Source organism: Leptodactylus fuscus, chromosome 4 (assembly GCF_031893055.1).
Source record: "Leptodactylus fuscus isolate aLepFus1 chromosome 4, aLepFus1.hap2, whole genome shotgun sequence".
Classification (NCBI taxonomy): Eukaryota; Metazoa; Chordata; class Amphibia; order Anura; family Leptodactylidae; genus Leptodactylus; species Leptodactylus fuscus.
Window position 1 is genome coordinate 30,699,498 of NC_134268.1, and position 17,554 is coordinate 30,717,051.

Consider the following 17,554-nt stretch of genomic DNA (forward strand, 5'->3'; position numbering starts at 1 on the left):
GCCCACGCATAGGACTACGTATTACACCAAACAGTGTGCGGGCTGCCAGTCCGAGCTGCAAAACTAAGGACAGATCCTATTCCTGTCCAATTTTTGCAGCTGTACTTCCATGGGCTCCATTTATTGCTGATACATGGGCAGCACACGGATGACACCCGTGCCAATCCATCCCAACCAGCAGCCCACACATGGTTGTGTGCAAGCGGCCTAAGGCTGGGTTCACAGAGTTTTTTGGTCCGGATTTTGACACAAGAATCTGCCTCAGGGAGCCTTCACACGGAGTAACCAGGCGTGTATTTTCGCAAAATACACGTGTAAAAATAAGACTCCCATTGACTTCAATGATATTTTTTACACATGTAAAAATATGCCTGTAAAATGTCATTGAAGTCAATGGGAGTCTTATTTTTACACATGTATTTTGCAAAAATACACACGCGTTTACTCCGTGTGAAGGCTCCCTCATAATCCGGCCCAAACAACATCTCCCTCGGCTAATGCAACTGTCGCAGCATTCCACTCCAGATTAGGCCCAAATGAATGGGCCTGGTCAGAAGAGAGTATCGCACCACGGAATCCATGGCAAGAAAGGACAGTTCGCTTCTTTTTCCGCGAGCGGGAAATCAAGGGGAGGCGGTCTTTTGCGACAGATTGCGCATTAAAATCTGATCCAAAAATTCCTGTGTAAACCCAGCCTTAGGCCTCGGACAGGGCATGCAGAGAGTGTATGACCCAAGGAATCTCAGTTTGGTGTACCTCCACTTCAGGCCCCAAACTCCTTGTAACTAGAAGTGAGTGAGTACTGTTTGGATCAGCCGATCCGAACAGCACGCTCCATAGAAATGAATGGATGCACCTGGTACTTCCGCTTTGACGGCGGCCGGCCGCTTAACCCCCCGTGTGCCGGCTACGTCCATTCATTTCTATGCGAGCGTGCTGTTCGGATCGGCTGATCCGAACAGTACTCGCTCATCTCTACTTGTAATATAGTATAGTAGATGAGACTGGAGCGTTCATTTAGGCCTCCTGCACACACTGCATGACGTGATGCATTCCTCTATATGGGGCTTACAATCGATTCTGTTCAAATGACACGGATGTTTATCGAGCACTTCCAATTGTGCACCGTGTTATTGGAACAGAATGAATCGACAGCCCCATAGAGAGGAATAATTCTGGTAATCCACTCGGATGTGAGTGCATTCTGCTGCAAACTCAGCCCCACAACAACAGCACATTCAGTCGTGTGCATGGGCCTAAACGGGCACATTGGCCATTAGAACCAGAAGTCCATAGAGGACTCATTCACTTCTGCAGGAGAGTGTTGTGGGCTACTCACCTTCACAGAGGTTACTGTGCAGGGAGAGGAAGACCATAACCTTTCACCACCTGCTGTCAACACTGAATCCTATATTATCTATATATCAATGCTAGCTGCAATCGCGCCTGTGCCGATAATGAGAAGACTGAGGAGAAGTCAAAGTCATCTCTACAGAACAGGAAGCGTCGGCCTATTATGAGGCTCAGAGGCCACAATGAAATTGCAGGATGCCTATTAATTATTTCTTATTATGACACGGAAAATTACTAATATATATATATATATATATATATATATATATATAATATTTTAACTACAAACATTGGGTTATTCTAACTATACATCCCCTTTAAGATAACTGGATAATATATAAACTAATATTTTAGCAAAAATAAACAAGACAGATGATAATAATAATTCAGATATCCATTTTATTTGGAGATGTTGCTTCCAAAAAGATTAAGCGGGTACCAAAAAACAAACAAAAAACCCATTTAAATAAGAAAGTCATAGTCCGTGAATATAAAGTTTAGAAACTTCTTATATGTCTAGAATTTTAGATTAGGCAATGTTCATATATTATTCAGATTGCAATGTAGAAAAATCCTGTTCTCTGTAAAATAGAACCATAGCTGGATCCTAATGTTTGTTTTCCATAGTGTACAGAGCTGTACGAAGTTTCTGGTTTTTCATAGGTGGATCTTTGATGTCTGCGGGAATTCTTTGGACGCTTCCTGCTAATCCCATCCAGGTATATATACACAAAGGTGCCGAAGTCTAGAACAGGGCGTACAGCTAAACTGAGGAGGAGGGCAGTACAAACCATCAATGCGGTAGATTTTACTCCACCACTGCCACAACATGCTTCTTCTTCTCCGATACATGGGGTACTGCGCCCGCCTTGCTGTGCTTGCGCCGATTCAGCTCCCTGAAGACAAAGAAAAAGAAAGGTTAGAAAAAAAGAATACACGAGTTTTATCTTAAATATAGCTTCATAGGAAAAGGATAAAATATTAGGCAGCCCCACAACTGTATGCGGCACTATAATATCTAACAAACCTTGGGACACTGACGGAGCCCAGTATACCGGTAATTCAGTGAGCCCTGCTGGTGTCTCTTATGGGACTTATCTGAGATTGCATTGTGGGTTACAGGTTTTAATGGGAATCATAATGCATAGGTGAACAGAATCTTAGTGTAAATTTTGGTGCAATTTTGGAGGACTACAAAGCTTAGAAAGGTGGCTACAGCCTTTGACAGTCTCCAACAGATCTTGGTAAGCAGAAATTCTAACACTAAATACCATGCAAACATCCATAAACTACTGTCCCCCAGGATTTACACCGACCTTACACATACATAAGGGCACAGAATGAACCATGGTGGTATAATATTATCCACCTAGGATGGTAGTGCTCTGTTGGGCTGCCCTTCATTTATAGCATATCCCTTTAAAGGGATCCTACCATTCAAACACACTTTTTTCTCATTAACATGTAGCAATAGCCTTAAGAAAGACTATTCTCCTCCTACCTTTCGTTGTCTTCTCCACGCTGCCATTCGCTTGATATCCCGCTTTTTGTCGGTATGCAAATGAATTCTCTCACAGCACTGGGGGGCGTCCCCAATGCTGCGAGAGAACTCTCTCCAGCGCCGTCTCCATCTTCTTCAGCAACGTCCTCTTCACACGTCTTTTTCCGGCACAGGCTTCAGACTTCTAGGCCTCGGGCAATGCTTTGCCCTAGAAGTCTGAAGCCTGCACCAGAAGACGACGCGTGAAGAGGACGTTGCTGAAGATGATGGAGGCGGCGCTGGAAAGAGTTCTCTCGCAGCATTGGGGACGCCCCCCAGTGCTGTTTGAGCGCTGGCGCCCGCCCCCAGTGCTGTGTGAGAATTCATTTGCATACCGACAAAAACCGGGATTTCAAGCGAACGGCGGTGCGGAGAAGACAACAAAAGGTAGGAGAATAGCCTTTCTTAAGGTTATTCCGACGTGTTAATGAGAAAAAAATGTGTTTGAATGGTAGGATCCCTTTAAGTGTATTAGTCGCTGATGTAGCCTGATAAGGACCACAGACCGAGGACACCCCGTGCAATGGCCCGCACTTCTCTTACAGTATATAGCATCACATATATAGAGTACGTACTTCTTGCGACGAGCTTCCCTCATGATGCGCTGCTCCTTTATCTGGCTAAAGATGGATTTGGGCAGGTGTCTGTGTCGAGCGATTCGCTTGACCTGTGGATGATGCTGGAATTTCTCCTTTAGCTTCTCGTTATAGTCTCGTGCAGCCTTCTCTCGTGGGGACAACTGAAGGAGAATACAAGTATTACAAGGGGCACCGATAATACTTCGACTGCAAACTATTAGCTGAAGTTACTGAGCTAACTTCCTCACAGGGTGCATGCAAAGAAACCTGCAAATTACCAAGTAGCACCGCCCCCTGGACTCCTAAGTGCTGGAATAGCAGGGATAATACGCTCCTCCTGCTCTATTAAAGGGTTTTTTTGTTTTTTTTTCTTTTTAGCCTGGACAACCTCTTTAACCTGCTGACTTATGTTTTGCAAGAAAATTGTACAAAAACACACAGAATTGGGCATCCCAAAAATTGACATGGGCTTTTGTAGCAGAGTTTGCAAATCCTTAATATTTGTTTCCTTAGGGGAGTTCAAGAAACATATGAAGTATACGGAGAGTGTATAAGGAATCAAAGTCTGTTGTATGATAAGAACAAGATGGCGGGTACATCGGACCTTTTTAGCATTGCAGCAGTTCAGCCTGAGCTTGGACTACTTTTTATGCTCCTATACTGTAGGTATCTCCATTTGTTATAAATAGAGAAAAGAACAAAATCCAAAAATATACTTATTGGGGGAGGGGAGGGCAGTAACATCTTTAGCCCCTTGCCATGCATTGGTGATGGTCATTTCTCTGACCCAGTCTGAACAGGCCCGGGATTATTTTTCCATGGTTGTCAGCAGTCTCCGGTTGAGGCTTTTATTCTAATTAAAAGCAATGATTTTCCTTAATTTAATTGGAGAACAGTAAAGTGATGTTGCTGATTTGGTACAAACTAAACAGTTTAGTAGACCAAAACCTGTGTGTGCGCAGTTCATTACCGCCGCACGCAGGAAGCAGGCGGATTTAACCAATTCAGCACAAGCTTGTGCGTTCCTGGAAAACGTAAACTAAAAGCACATCAGAGACTAAAACCTCTGCAATCAGGGCTTCAAAAGAATAGGGCAGTGTTCACACTACTGACTGTAAGAGGCCACAATGGAACCCTAGCAGACTCCATTGTGATCTTTTGTGATGGATCCGGCACCGAGGGGGTCACACCTAAGAGGAAGGAAAGGATACCAAGTACAAAGCAACAACGGAGGGAGATTTATTAAGACTGACGTTTCTTACGCCAGTCTTAATTCAGTCCCCAACGGGTGCAAGACACACAAGAATCACTTTGCAGGACCTGAATGCAAATCAAGTCAGAATCTGGGGTCTAGTTTTTTGGAATTAGCTAGTCAGTCTACTGGATTGGGGCTGCCCCGATCCGCCTAGAGTCCTGCCCCACTCTACCCACTGGATAAAAGGGTGGTGAGTGAGTCGCAAGAGAGATGAGCCATCCTGCCCCACACTTTTAGCCACATTCTAGGCACAGCTCACTTAAAAGAAAAAATTTGGGCTAATATGCATTCCCTTTAATAAGTCTTACTTCTAAAGGACCTCAATAGGTTACTTAAAGGGGTTATCACCTACCCACAGGATAGCCGATAAATGTAGGATTGCTTAGGGGTCCATCATTGGGACCACCACCCATCACTAGAATGGGATCCTGAGCCCCAAATCAGAAGGATTGTGAATAAAGTGGTGGGCCTGCTGCTTGTGGTCCTCACAAAGTCTACAGGACCGACATAGGTGGCGAAGTACAGCAGCCATTTGTCAGTCCCATAGACATTGACTGGAACATAAGGGACCATTTTATTCAATCTCCTCCACAATGGGGAGTTCGGCAACCCATTCTAGTGACAGCTTGAGTGGACCAGAATTGGGGGGACCCGTGTTATCCCCATACGCCCTAACGTGTGTATCTGACAACTGCTTTATTGGAGTGATGACTATGTTTGTCCCATAGCAGAAGACAACATCTTAGGGTGCGGACTGTCCCCTGGAAAACTGACTGGACAGGGGTCGTGTCTGACCACAGAGAACAGGCTGACTGTTGTCAGTCACATACTGCCCTCTACTGGAATCCTCTAACTTATAAGGGCCAATACACTATTTTTCTCTCGCATTTCCAGCACATTCATAAAACCCCCGATCCCGGACTACACGATAAGGGGGCCATCGCTGCTCCAACTAGGCGGACAATGAATAGAGAGGTGACATATCTGCACGGCCACTTCACTGTAATGGAAGTCACAGAAACAATTGTACATAAATGTCCATGGTCTCTTTTCTAAGAACTGCATTGACTCGTACCTCTGTTACTCTTCCTGGAAATGTCTGAATTAATTGACAACTGAGGCTTTATCTACTCTGACACGGTCAGCTCTCATTACATATGTATGTGCCTAGTTGTCACGTATAAAGTCTTGTTTTGCGCCATTTTAATATTGGAATATTAATTTCAGCTACATTTTATATGCACTTACAGTAACATTACACAAAGAAAATGTGCTGAAGAAGTAAAAAATATCCCCTGCCTTCCCTCATTTCATCCACCATTTCCTCTTGGTGCTATGAAATATATAAAGAAATCTGTGTGTCCCCCAGGAGCTCAGCCATGTCCCCTTATCATCCTTACATGTGACCAGACAAGACAACTGGCTGGAGCAGCAGCTTCCCTCTCCTACCCTGCTGCACCTGGACAAAATTGTTAAAGGGGTTCCTTGGGAGGGGTCATCAATTGAAGATCCTTGGGGGAGTTCAGCACCTAAGACCCCGCGGATCAGTTGTTTGATAAACATGGCCTGTTTGAAGTTCAGTCCCACTCAAGTGAATGGGCTGGGCTGCGATTCAAAGCATAGCTGATGTGCTTAACAAGTACTGAGGAGGCTTCAGACAGCTGCTAGCTCGGGCGTTGAACCCTTGCCGATCTTTAACCAGCCTGGAAAACCCCTTTAAGCTCCGCCCCATTTCCCCAAGCCCCTCCCAGCTCACTCTCCAGACCAAGATGGATCAGATCAGCAGCGGATTAACCCCTTGCTGCAGACAGAAAAACAATGAGGACAAGATGATATCCCTCTTACTTTTATCAGTCATTTCTAGATCTAGCGCCCCTGTAAAAACAGCTCTATAGAGTTCAGCACCCCGGGCGATGTGACGTAAAAGAAAATGTAAAGAGGTCACCGTTGCTGTTACAGTGGTGTTCTCTTTTGAGCAATAAGTGAGGAAAATAACCCCCTCCCCGGACCCCTGCGGATGCCCTCAGTCATTAAATGGCTACAAAGTAACACTCTCTTGGCTATTTGCATTGGACTCATGCTAGGAGGTAAACAAATTAGGATTCAATTAATTGTGTTTTCTTGTTAAAGTGTTGAGCAATGACCTGAACGCTGAAAAATAAATAAGCAATGGTGCTATTTCCAGCAGTCCTAAAGTCACCGGCGGCAGTGCAAGGCCGGATAGCGCCTCCATGTGGCCAAGAGCACCCATGAATTCACTTGGAGCACTTCTGATAGTAGGTATTTGCATAACACAAAAACACATACTAAATTATTCATGGTTGTGATGTTTACTTGCTCTTGCGGTTTGTCGAACTAGGCACAGACATTTGTAAACTGATTTGCAGGACAATTTCTAGCACCTTAATGGGCTCAGAGAAAGTAAAGGAAGGGGGTTGTTTAGGGATACAATGGAGGAGGGTACGAGTGATGCTCCTTCCCATAAAAGACATACTATTCTGGATACGGATCAATGGAAGGTTCCTCCCTTAAATTCCACTTAAAGGGGTTATCCATTTAAGCCATGTATGGACCATTTTCAGGATACACCATAAATACCCAATAGTGGGGAGCGAGCACCAGGCTCAGGATCCATCAGACGGCGCCTACTGCTTTACAAGTGACAGAACTTTCTGCTATCAGCCCGTTATGGTGTATAGCAGGGGTAGGGAACGTACGACTCCCCAGCTGTTGCAAAACTACAACTCCCAGCATGCATACTTGCTCTGCAGTTCTTGGAACTCCCATGGAAGTGAATGGAGCATGTTGGGAGTTGTAGTTTCACAGCAGCTGGAGAGCCGAAGGTTCCCTATCCCTGGTGTATAGGATGGGTTCTGGAAATGGCTCCATACAGTTGATCAGTTAGGGGGCCCCCCACAGATTTATGGCTTATTCTGAGTCATAAATAGCTTAAGTCTGGACAACCCCTTTAAATCACATGATCTGAGCCAGCACCTGGGGCCCGGATTGACCTGTCTCAGCCCTTCTCTACAGGTTTCACCACTAGTTACCTATGCTACGAGGCCTGGCTTTGCTATATTCTGCCAGTCCCCATAGCACAGGTAACTACAGGACAGAAGTGAGGAGGAGAAAGTCTCTGGAGATCCCCTTTAATTGGGGTTAACTGGCTTTATTGTGACTGCTGAATTCACAGCTGTGCTAGTGACTAATGCAGCATCGGGAGGACGATTTGGTCTGGAGCTGGGATGAATGTCTCGCATTAACTGCATTAAAGAGAGCCACATTTACGCAACGCTGCAACTGTAACGAATAGCGCACCACTGCTGGTCTCATCTCCGTGCGTTATTCTTCCATTCAATCTCTACAGGACTGATGGAAACGACTACACCACCGCGTCATTGTCATCCCAAAAGGCTTTGAACAGAGTGACAGCACATGTGACCACCGCTCCATTCTAACAGGTAACATGAGACCCTGTTATCGAGATCAAAAGGGGGTTACAGATCCCATGGACTGGTCCTGCATTGTTATGGTAAGACAAGTCCTATAAAATAGTATGTGTGGGCTGGTCAGTAAGGGGTTAAAGTGGCCTGGTCACCACTGCTGACCCATCTGTAACTCAGAATACTGCAGAACATTTTATTATAAAAAATAACCTGTACTTGCAGATTCCTTTAAATGGGTTTTTTGGGGGATTTCAGTATCAAATAAGGACCAAAAATTAAAAAAAAAAGAAGCATTGAAGGTGCGACTGAGTGAGTCACTGACTTGAGATTGTGATGCTGCTGTATGGCATGAGTCAGGCGGCGGTGTGATTCACATTGCTATTACTGAGCTGTGCTGTATAATCTGCCCATAGGTGCACTGCAGGGACTCTGCGGCTGCAATTAAGGTATTGCTTTCTTGGACAATGCCAGCAATCTTACCAGGCCAAGCTTCTCAGAGGCGTTCGCTTTCCAAATACGGATGTTCATTTCGTCCGAGCCACATAGAATGTACTTGTTGTCGGAAGACCACCGGACACAGGTGACGTGCTGCATCCGCTTTGCGTGATATACTTCCCTGTGATCAGAAGTAGAGATCAGGGTTAGATCTGCAGAGCATTATGTATGAATGTACGACACGTGGCTTACTATATATCTACAGGACAGGCAATAAGACTGCCATAACTGCTATATCTATATATATCCTATCCTACTATTATTCCTATTCCTTTCCTACTATTATAAACTGCTGAACGGATTTGAATGAAATTTGGCACATAGATAGATTGTAACCTCGATTAACACATAGGCTCCTTTTTATCCTGGTAAATGACATGGCTTCACGACTGTTATGAATTTATGTTCATATACTATATTACACTGCTCCTGCAGCAGCTTGTCTCTGGTTCCAGGTCTGTTATCTCTCTGTGTAAACACTCTGCTAACCCTCAGTCCATTGTGTACAGTCATTTGCATATTATCTGATCTGCAGGTAGTGCTCACACACTGGATGGGAAGACACCTTTAATCTAAATTGGCAGTTTGCTACTGTTAAACATGCCGTGAAAAAGAAAATTTAATTTGTTGCAAAATTCTAAAACAACGAGAGCTATGAAGGAACCAGAAGTCACAGAGTTCTCCTCAAGCGGAGCTGACGGGGATCATCGGTGCCAACAATACGCTCATTATATGGCGTCTCAGCGAGCTGCTGAGATGCCGGAACAATCACAGGCACAGCGCAAGGAACAAGTTCAGCAGCAGGACAGTTTAAGAGCTGCGGAAACTCTGGAGCAGGCAAACCATCGACGGCAGCAATTTACTGAATATAGGCGGATCGACGCCAACAACACGCAGATGAAGTCACGGGCAGAGGCTAGTCTATATGTATATACACACACATAAAATAGCCTAATGGAGGCCAAAAGGACACTCTTTGTTGACCTCAGTTCCATAGATAAGTCTAATGTATATGATGGATATGGATATGCTGTATACGTGAGCAGTAGGGTTCAGGCACAGCAACCGCAGAGTAAGTGACATTGTTCCACTATATAGCATAGCTCTGAAGGTTAAGGCCAGGCTGGTTGCACATCACATTTTGGCTTTGTAATGATCCAAGCCATACCTGTCCATGAACTGCCTGTTCAAAGTTCAATGTGACATACACATGCGGACAGGTGCAGTGGAGGTTCTGGGAAAAAGCTCACATGTTTTAGAAATGTGTAATTGCTTAATATTCAAATTTATAGTGTTATTTGGCTTCAGGATACTAGGGGGCTGCCCCTTAATGGTAGAATGCAGTATTGCAGCTCAGCCCAATTTACTGATACTGGAGCTGAACTTCAACAGCAAACCAAACCTGAGCACAGGAGTTTCTAAAAGAAAGCAACCATATTTCTCTAATTCTAGACTACTCCTTTATAACAATGTCTTGTATCCTTTTCCAGGGACTCTCACCTGCTGTGTCCACTTTCAACGGGGAAGATGCGGATTGATTTATCAAAGCTGGCAGTAACAAATTCTTTTCCGGTTGGAGAGTAGTCAACATCCAAGACGGCGGACACATGGTCCTTGTGTACTTTTATAGGAACCTCCATTTTTCGCATGTCGTATGTGTATAGACTGCACGGGACAAGAAACATGTAAAATGTATCCGGCTAGGTGATCAGATCCGGCTTCTGAAGCCCCCAGGGAATAGCAGGAGACTATACATGCCATTCTAAGCAAGGGGAAATACAGTAATACACCGTAATACAAAAATCTAGTGACTGAACTGCTATGAAAGTAAATCTATAAATTATACAATAATATAATATAAAAAAAATTAAATTTATAAAATCATTTTATTTTGATGTGGTGTCGCAGAGTTTACGCTTTTTTCCCCAACTTCACTGAAGTCTTTTGGAAGGGTCAGGTATTTTACAAGCAATAACACCATTTACTATTTCACTAAAATGACATGTTATTGCAAAGTTTTGACCAAAAAAACACCCCATGAAAACCGTAGCAAACCCTGTAACCCCAAACCTTCCACTTACTTGTAGTTCTCATTGGCTGCTGTGAATATAAAGGCCTCCATAGGGTTCCAGCAAATAACGTTTGTCCTCATTTCTAGGATAAGCTGTCGTATAAAAGAAAAGAATGGATTATTGCACAAGTAACACAAGGGGAGAACACGAGGGGACCCGTCAGCTCTCTGGTTTTAGGAAACAATTGTTTGCCCCATGAAAAAAAATTCTGGAGCATCCGGTCATACATCTCTGCATTGTGAGAATGCATTATACCAGAGTGTCCTGTGTTCACTCAGAGAGCCCATGGGAATATACTGGTAGATTTCTTTGGGACAGCCCTTCCAAATAGTTGTTTTTTAAAAAAAAAAAAAAAAATCAAAAACCAAAAAAGTCCTAAACGTTGCAGATAATGTTGCATGAAGGAATGCGGTCATCTTTCCAACTACTGTAGATGAATGTGGCCCCCTGGTTTCCAAAGGAGGTATCACACAAAGGGAATGGTGATGCCCAGTCACTAAGTTACATTTTCAGGAGGAACAATAGAGGAATGCCACAACACAAAAAAGGATATTAATTAGTGGAACTCATGATCGTGGTTAATAACAAATGTCAAAGAATATGTACAAGGGAATTGGGTTATTCTTAATGCCCTCCAAGATTGTGGCCCACCCAAGAGCAGTCATATTTCTATGAGGACCTACGGGGCAGAAAGGCACCCTTTTTGCTGAAGATTTTGCTGTAGTTTTTTTGAGCCATTTTGCCTTTACACTAGTGGGAAAAAAAAGTTAGCAGAACCCATTGAAATCAAAGGGAGGCTTTTTTTTTTTTACAGCATGCAAAATTCCACACCAAATTCCTCACCATTTTCCTCCGTGTGAATGGACCCTTAGTCTCGCTTCTATTAAATTCACTTTTAGCCTTGTCTCAAGCGTAGAAAAATCTGTGAGGCTAAGGCCCCACGGGACGATACACAGCGCTAAAGAGAGGCGGGAACGCATCGCAGTTCTTCCTGCAGCACATTGAAAAGAAAGTTCACAGAGTTTTCCTCCGCAGACTTTCTGTTACCATTATATCTACAGGAAAGCTGCCAGAGTTTCCGTAGATATAATTGACATGCTGCGATTTCCAAAACCGCACCAGATTTGGAAAATCGCAGCATGTCTGTGCTGTGGTTTGAAATGCAAAGTGGACATAGGATTTGCATGGGTTTTTTACCGCGTTTCCAGCCTGTGGGGCCCTGGCCTAACAATATAAAAAAAAACAAAAAAAAACAAACGGATGCACTGAATCACAAGGTGACTCAGGTGACACTAGCCTATATCTGCAGAGTTATGTTGATAGATTAGGGTCACCAGCACCCTGTATATCTATCTGCAGAGCTAGGTTGATATACTGAGTTCAGGTGAGACTCCCTTTAAGTCCCTTGCTGCACCACAAAGAGGGACATCTGTAAAGGAGGACTGAGGTAGAACACGGATATATGGTCCCGTATACACACAATGGAAGTGGTCATTGAGCGACTTGCCTTTTTTAGTGGTGTTGGCTTCCGTATGTCATAGAGAACAATACTTCTGTCAGCAGCGCAGCTTCCTAGAACGTGTGTCTGGAAAACAGAGAAGTCATGAAATATTACACCTAGGATAATAAAGTGCACACTGTTCTACAGCTGAACTTGTGCATCTGTATAGGTGAAGTCTGCAATGCATTACAGTACCAAGCAAGAGGATGAGGGTTTACAAATCTCCTCCGCATGCTGCAGCCATATTCCGTGCAGAAAGAAAAAGAAAAATGCTGCACATTTTCAAGTACGGGCTCTACAGGCGCTAATAGTTCACCCAAGTATTAATAACTGCAAAATCCTATAGAAAAGTAAATAGTTAATATGGGCTTTTGGGATTATTAGGTGCAGTTCTTATAGAAAAAAAAAATCTGTCTTGAAACACAAGCACATGGTATTGCAGAATATACAGTCTGCTGAGGGTTTAATACATCAGCAGCATAAATCTGTCTTACCCTAGAGGTTTGGAGCGCAGACTTTTGCCATCAGAAGCTTGGCAAATCAAAAAAGGGTTTGTTCAAGGAGTTTTATTTACCTCTTCTAGGGTTTTTCATGCTACACCCCGGGTATTAGGCGGGTTCCCAGCTCACTTGATCAGAAGCATTACCCAGAGAGAGTAAGTAAAATGGAAATCCTTGGACAACCCCTTTAACAAAGATGGTGCAGGGTATTGCAGCCTCGTCCCACACAACCAAATGTGGCTCAATAGCAGCACAGAAAAATGCAATTTGCACATTACAAGTAGATGCAGAATGGAGTTACCTCAATGGGATTAAATCTGATGCTTGAGATGCTGTCCACTCCCCAGGTGTAGGATCGCATCGGAGCGTTCCTTTGTTCATCCCAGATATCCACCTGCTGTCCACATGTGGCAAAAATCGCCTCCCTCCAGTGGTGATCCACCCCTGTAAATATGGTCTGCAAAGAGAAAAACTCCAAATTAGGATCTGAACAAGGTGAAAGGGAGTCTGTCAGCACAATATACCCTATAAAGGTACACACTGTACCTTGCAGGGCTTGAGACGCAGTTTAGAAAATCGTCTTTATTATTGCTGTCTGCAGCTCTGATTCAGAGAGATTCCGATTTTCAAAAACGGCTCAGCTTTCACAAAATCATTGGCAAGCGCAGTACACACCATTGAGCATGCCCGATGAGGTCAGAGGGCACCCAGAAGCATAACTTGCTGAAGATTTTTCAAAAGCCGAGCCAGTACAGAGTGCGGTCCTTCGTCTGGTGGGCAGATCTTTGTGGGCTTTAGGGGTATGTAATATGTAGCGCTCACCAAAGCCCAAACTTGGTCCTCCCAGATATCACGGGAGCATCAAGAGCCCCCCCACCAAAAATAAGATGGCTGAACCAATCAAAATCAGAAGTGGATATACATCTACTATGTATGGTCAGCTTTAAAGTGAGTATGTGGAAAAGATCTTTCCTTGCAAGTCAGAATTAGGCTGTATTCACATGTCAGTGTTTAGCATCATTGTATGTACGCACAAACCAGGAGTGGAGACTACACAGAACAGATCAAGTATAAAAGAAAGATGTGCACCTGTTCTGGGTTTTTGACATGCTGTTGGCTTTGGCGTAGTGGTTGATGCAAAACCATATATAGCTGGCTATCCCCTTTCTCCAAGGAAAAAAAAACCCAAAACCAAAAACAACTGTCATCCTCTCCTGTTTGTATGGTCTTGTCTGGGAAGGAAATCATGGATGTAATAGAAACTTTATATACTTATGTGTCTTATGTTATTTGCATAGATCTAAGCTAATCCATGTTCCTCCGTCCTAAATTTACCATAGTCTCGACCATAGGGACAGCAAAGCAATTGGAAATGATCCCTGGTACACACGTGACATACCACTTCATACTGTGCACATACAGTATTATATGGGGGTGGATCCAAGGTCTTCGCGTTAAAAGGGGTCTATCCACAATATCAACAGGATAGGGAATAAGTGTCTGATCAATGGAGGTCCTAGTAGTTGGATCCCCAATAATCACAAGAACAAGGACCTGCAAGTTCACCACATTACCCCACGAGAATGGAGTGCTGGTGTACATGAATGGTCAGTGCTCCTCTTACTTCTATGTGACTTCCAGGACCATAGGATTAGTAGACAAACATGTGCAACACTGTTCCATTTACATGCATTTAGCATTTTGGGGCACTTTCTGAGACCCCACCCTCATGATCACTGGGGGTCTTTGCAGTCGTAATCAGGCATTTATCTCATATTATGTGAATGGGAGACTAATGGCATTAGTGGGAAAAATCCTCTAATGGTCAATAAAGAGACCACCCCATCCACTGCGTGAATACTTTACCTTCCCTAGAACTGTATGGACGGGCTCCTCCTTCTCGCCATATCCTGGACTTTCCATCTTCCATTGCTTCACGGTCTTATCATCGCCAACCTAATACACAGATGAAATTGAAAAAAAACGGGTACATAAGTGTTATAGTCTAACTGTATCCTGCATATACCAGTCAAATATCTCACAATCACATGGACGTACCGTGAAAAAAGAAGTCCCACAGAATCGGACGCACATTCCTCGGACAAAGCCTTCGTGCGCTTGTAGAGTTCGGGTGCATTTCTGTGTGCTCAGATTCCAGATCTTCACCTGCGGAAATAATAATTTTACATAATATTACTGTATAAGCGCTAAAAGCTAAAAAAAAAAGTTGAATGACAACTAATGTAAGCCACTGGGATTGCCATTAAATTACTATAAAGGGGATGAGACATGAAGACAACCTTTGTCCATGGTTGCAAAAGTACACAGACCCTCTAGCTCCTTTTGATGCTTACCTCTCCATCACAAGCCCCTGACAGCACGGTGGACAAGCTCTTGGGATGTTTTGCAATACAGTTGATCCCATCTCTATGACCTTCCAGGGCCGCAACAAAAGGCTTCGCGAATACGCGTTCCAGTTTGGTGGCATTTAAGGCTCTGACATATTCACGTGGTACCTCAAATGGATGAAGTGAGGGGTCGTAGTTACGAGGAACTGAAAGAGAAATCATTTATCGTTAGAACAGTCGCCATAGAATCCTGATGGTACGCCGTCTGTTTGTCACAGTGTTCAATCAGTCACAAAGCGGCCATTACCAACAATGTATCAATTCCTCAAGACTTTCATGATCTCTGCTGGCTGTCATCTAATAGGAACCTTCATGGTGGATTAAACAAACCTGTCCTGGAAGTGATGGACGCACAAGCACTTGTGTGATCAGTCCTAACCCCGTGTGACCATCACAACTTACAACTTCTAAAATTTGGCTTGATCAGATTTAGCGTACAGGGTCAGGATCGTGGTTTAGGGGCAAACAAAGAGCTGACAGGTTAACTGTAACTTCGCCCAGCTCTCATATTGGTCTCCACATCTGTACGGACATCCAGCCTAGTCCCCTGTACACTACAATACAGATTGCTAGGCCACACTCAAGCTTATTTGCTTGCAGTAGTTTTTCATGTATCTTAAGATGTACCTAAAGTTTCTGAACAACCTTTGACTTCCTGGGAGGATTTGTGATGTTAATAAGTGTTGTAATATCCTTTATTAACAAATTTATATGAAAATTCGGAGCTGAAATCCACTTTCTGTCCCTGTTTCTCTATTGCAAGCAAAAAGAGTACAAGTGAGTGGAAAAACCGATAAGGGCTCTTTGACGCAAACAACTTTTCTGGCACTTAATAATCTATAGGATGTATACAATATTCCTTTATTTCTATCCCTGAATACGTTTCATTTGCATAAAAGCAGCCAAAAGCTCCATGCACATGGCTGTCAGTATTTCACGGCTAGCACATGGAGACATTTGTCACTAGGGTCCCATAAACATGCCTGTATGTTACAGGCCCAGGGAAAAACTCAGCACAGATCCTATACTTGTCTGTTCTGCGGCCCAGCTCGCAGAAGAAGAACAAGCAGCACACAGATGTCATCCATGTGCCATAATACCACGGAGCGGAAACATGTAGTGTCATACAGAGAAGACGAAGCAGGGCTGTGGAGTAGAAAGGCCAAACCACAAACTCTGACTTCTCTATTCTCACACAGCCCAACTCAGACTCCTTCTCAGACCGCCATGGTCAGAGAGAAGCAGTAAAGATCCTCTAATTCATTAAAAAGTCAGTAAAGTGAAACTAAATATGTAACAAACTATCCATCTAATTATACATTATTAATAATATAAATTAATCTGGTCTCAGACTCTGATTCTACAGCCCTGAAACGGTTCAAACTGTTCTATCTCAGGCAGTGGTTATGGGGTAGAGAAGAGAAGATTCTCAGCTCGTTTATGATCACTTTTCTACCTGTATTATTTCCAGAAATATCACCAGCTGGAAACACAGATGGTATATGGGAGTTGTGTGTGTCTGTACAAAGTCCCTCGGTCTCCTGATCAGTCAGACCCTCCACTGATCTGCAAGATATCCCCTTTCCCATGGATATGGAATAACTTGTTTCACTGGAACACAATTTGGGAACGCCCTTCTGACAGTGGGGAGATATCAGTGCTAAAACGAACGGCGCCAATATCTCCACCACTGCGACACAGAACAGGAAAGCAGATATATAGCAGGTATATAAAGGTCCTTTATAAATGCAGCCTGGACACTACAGATAATACTGCGGCCATGTGCATAAAGCCTAAGGGTCAGTAAGAACAGCATGGATGACGCACGGATTGGTTATCACCGACCCGTACAATGAAATGAGTGGACCAACCTACAAACATGTATACGGAGCTGCTGCATATTTGGAGTTTTTTCACTACAACCCGGCACAAAGCAGTAACAACTGCAGAAGTGTATAGGCCCATAGAAATGTATGTGCAAGTGCAGATCTGATCTATGGCTGTGTGTATGGAGCCACATAATGGACACCCGGGCATAGCATGTACCGCTGTTGTCCATCATTTCACAGTGTATTTAGTAGCAGGACACACTATGGGCTCTAAGCTGGCCATTGATAGATAGATAGATAGATAGATAGATAGATAGAAATCGTCCAAGCATCGTTTGAAAACCAATATCGTCTGCACGCCTCCTCGCCCTCTGACAACCCCCCTCACCTTTGGGCAGATCCTTCTTGGTCTCCCGCACGTAGTCATCGGGATTCCTGCACAGCACCTTCACCTTCATACCGACAACTTTGCACAGCTCCCGTCTATTTTTTTCCTTACACCACGAGGAACGGAAGTGAGAGAGCCGCGGCGCACTAATTCTACGTCACACGCCAGGGCGCCATCTTTACTCCGGAC

At 43.9% G+C, this 17,554-nt stretch overlaps 1 protein-coding gene across 1 annotated transcript; it reads right to left on the minus strand.

Annotated features, from left to right (window-relative positions):
* Positions 1 to 1,775: 1,775 nt before the first annotated feature.
* DCAF13 (DDB1 and CUL4 associated factor 13) lies at positions 1,776 to 17,493 on the minus strand. The gene is made up of 11 exons (XM_075270270.1): positions 17,366 to 17,493; positions 15,095 to 15,294; positions 14,799 to 14,906; positions 14,607 to 14,696; positions 13,042 to 13,197; positions 12,247 to 12,324; positions 10,749 to 10,831; positions 10,168 to 10,332; positions 8,653 to 8,788; positions 3,469 to 3,632; positions 1,776 to 2,249 (listed from the first exon to the last, which is right to left on the minus strand). The coding sequence occupies exons 1-11, from the start codon at positions 17,433 to 17,435 to the stop codon at positions 2,162 to 2,164; spliced, it is 1,338 nt and encodes a 445-aa protein (XP_075126371.1). The 5' UTR covers positions 17,436 to 17,493; the 3' UTR covers positions 1,776 to 2,161.
* Between the last annotated feature and the right edge of the window lie 61 nt (positions 17,494 to 17,554).

Excerpts from the sequence above, each read along its gene's own strand:
- DCAF13 (XM_075270270.1), bottom strand. The coding sequence starts at position 17,435 with ATGAAGGTGAAGGTGCTGTGCAGGAATCCCGATGACTACGTGCGGGAG. Across the intron at positions 14,907-15,094 it reads CAGGGGCTTGTGATGGAGAG|GTGAAGATCTGGAATCTGAG; the intron begins GTAAGCATCAAA and ends TTATTTCCGCAG. Across the intron at positions 3,633-8,652 it reads CCTCTGAGAAGCTTGGCCTG|TTGTCCCCACGAGAGAAGGC; the intron begins GTAAGATTGCTG and ends ATTCTCCTTCAG.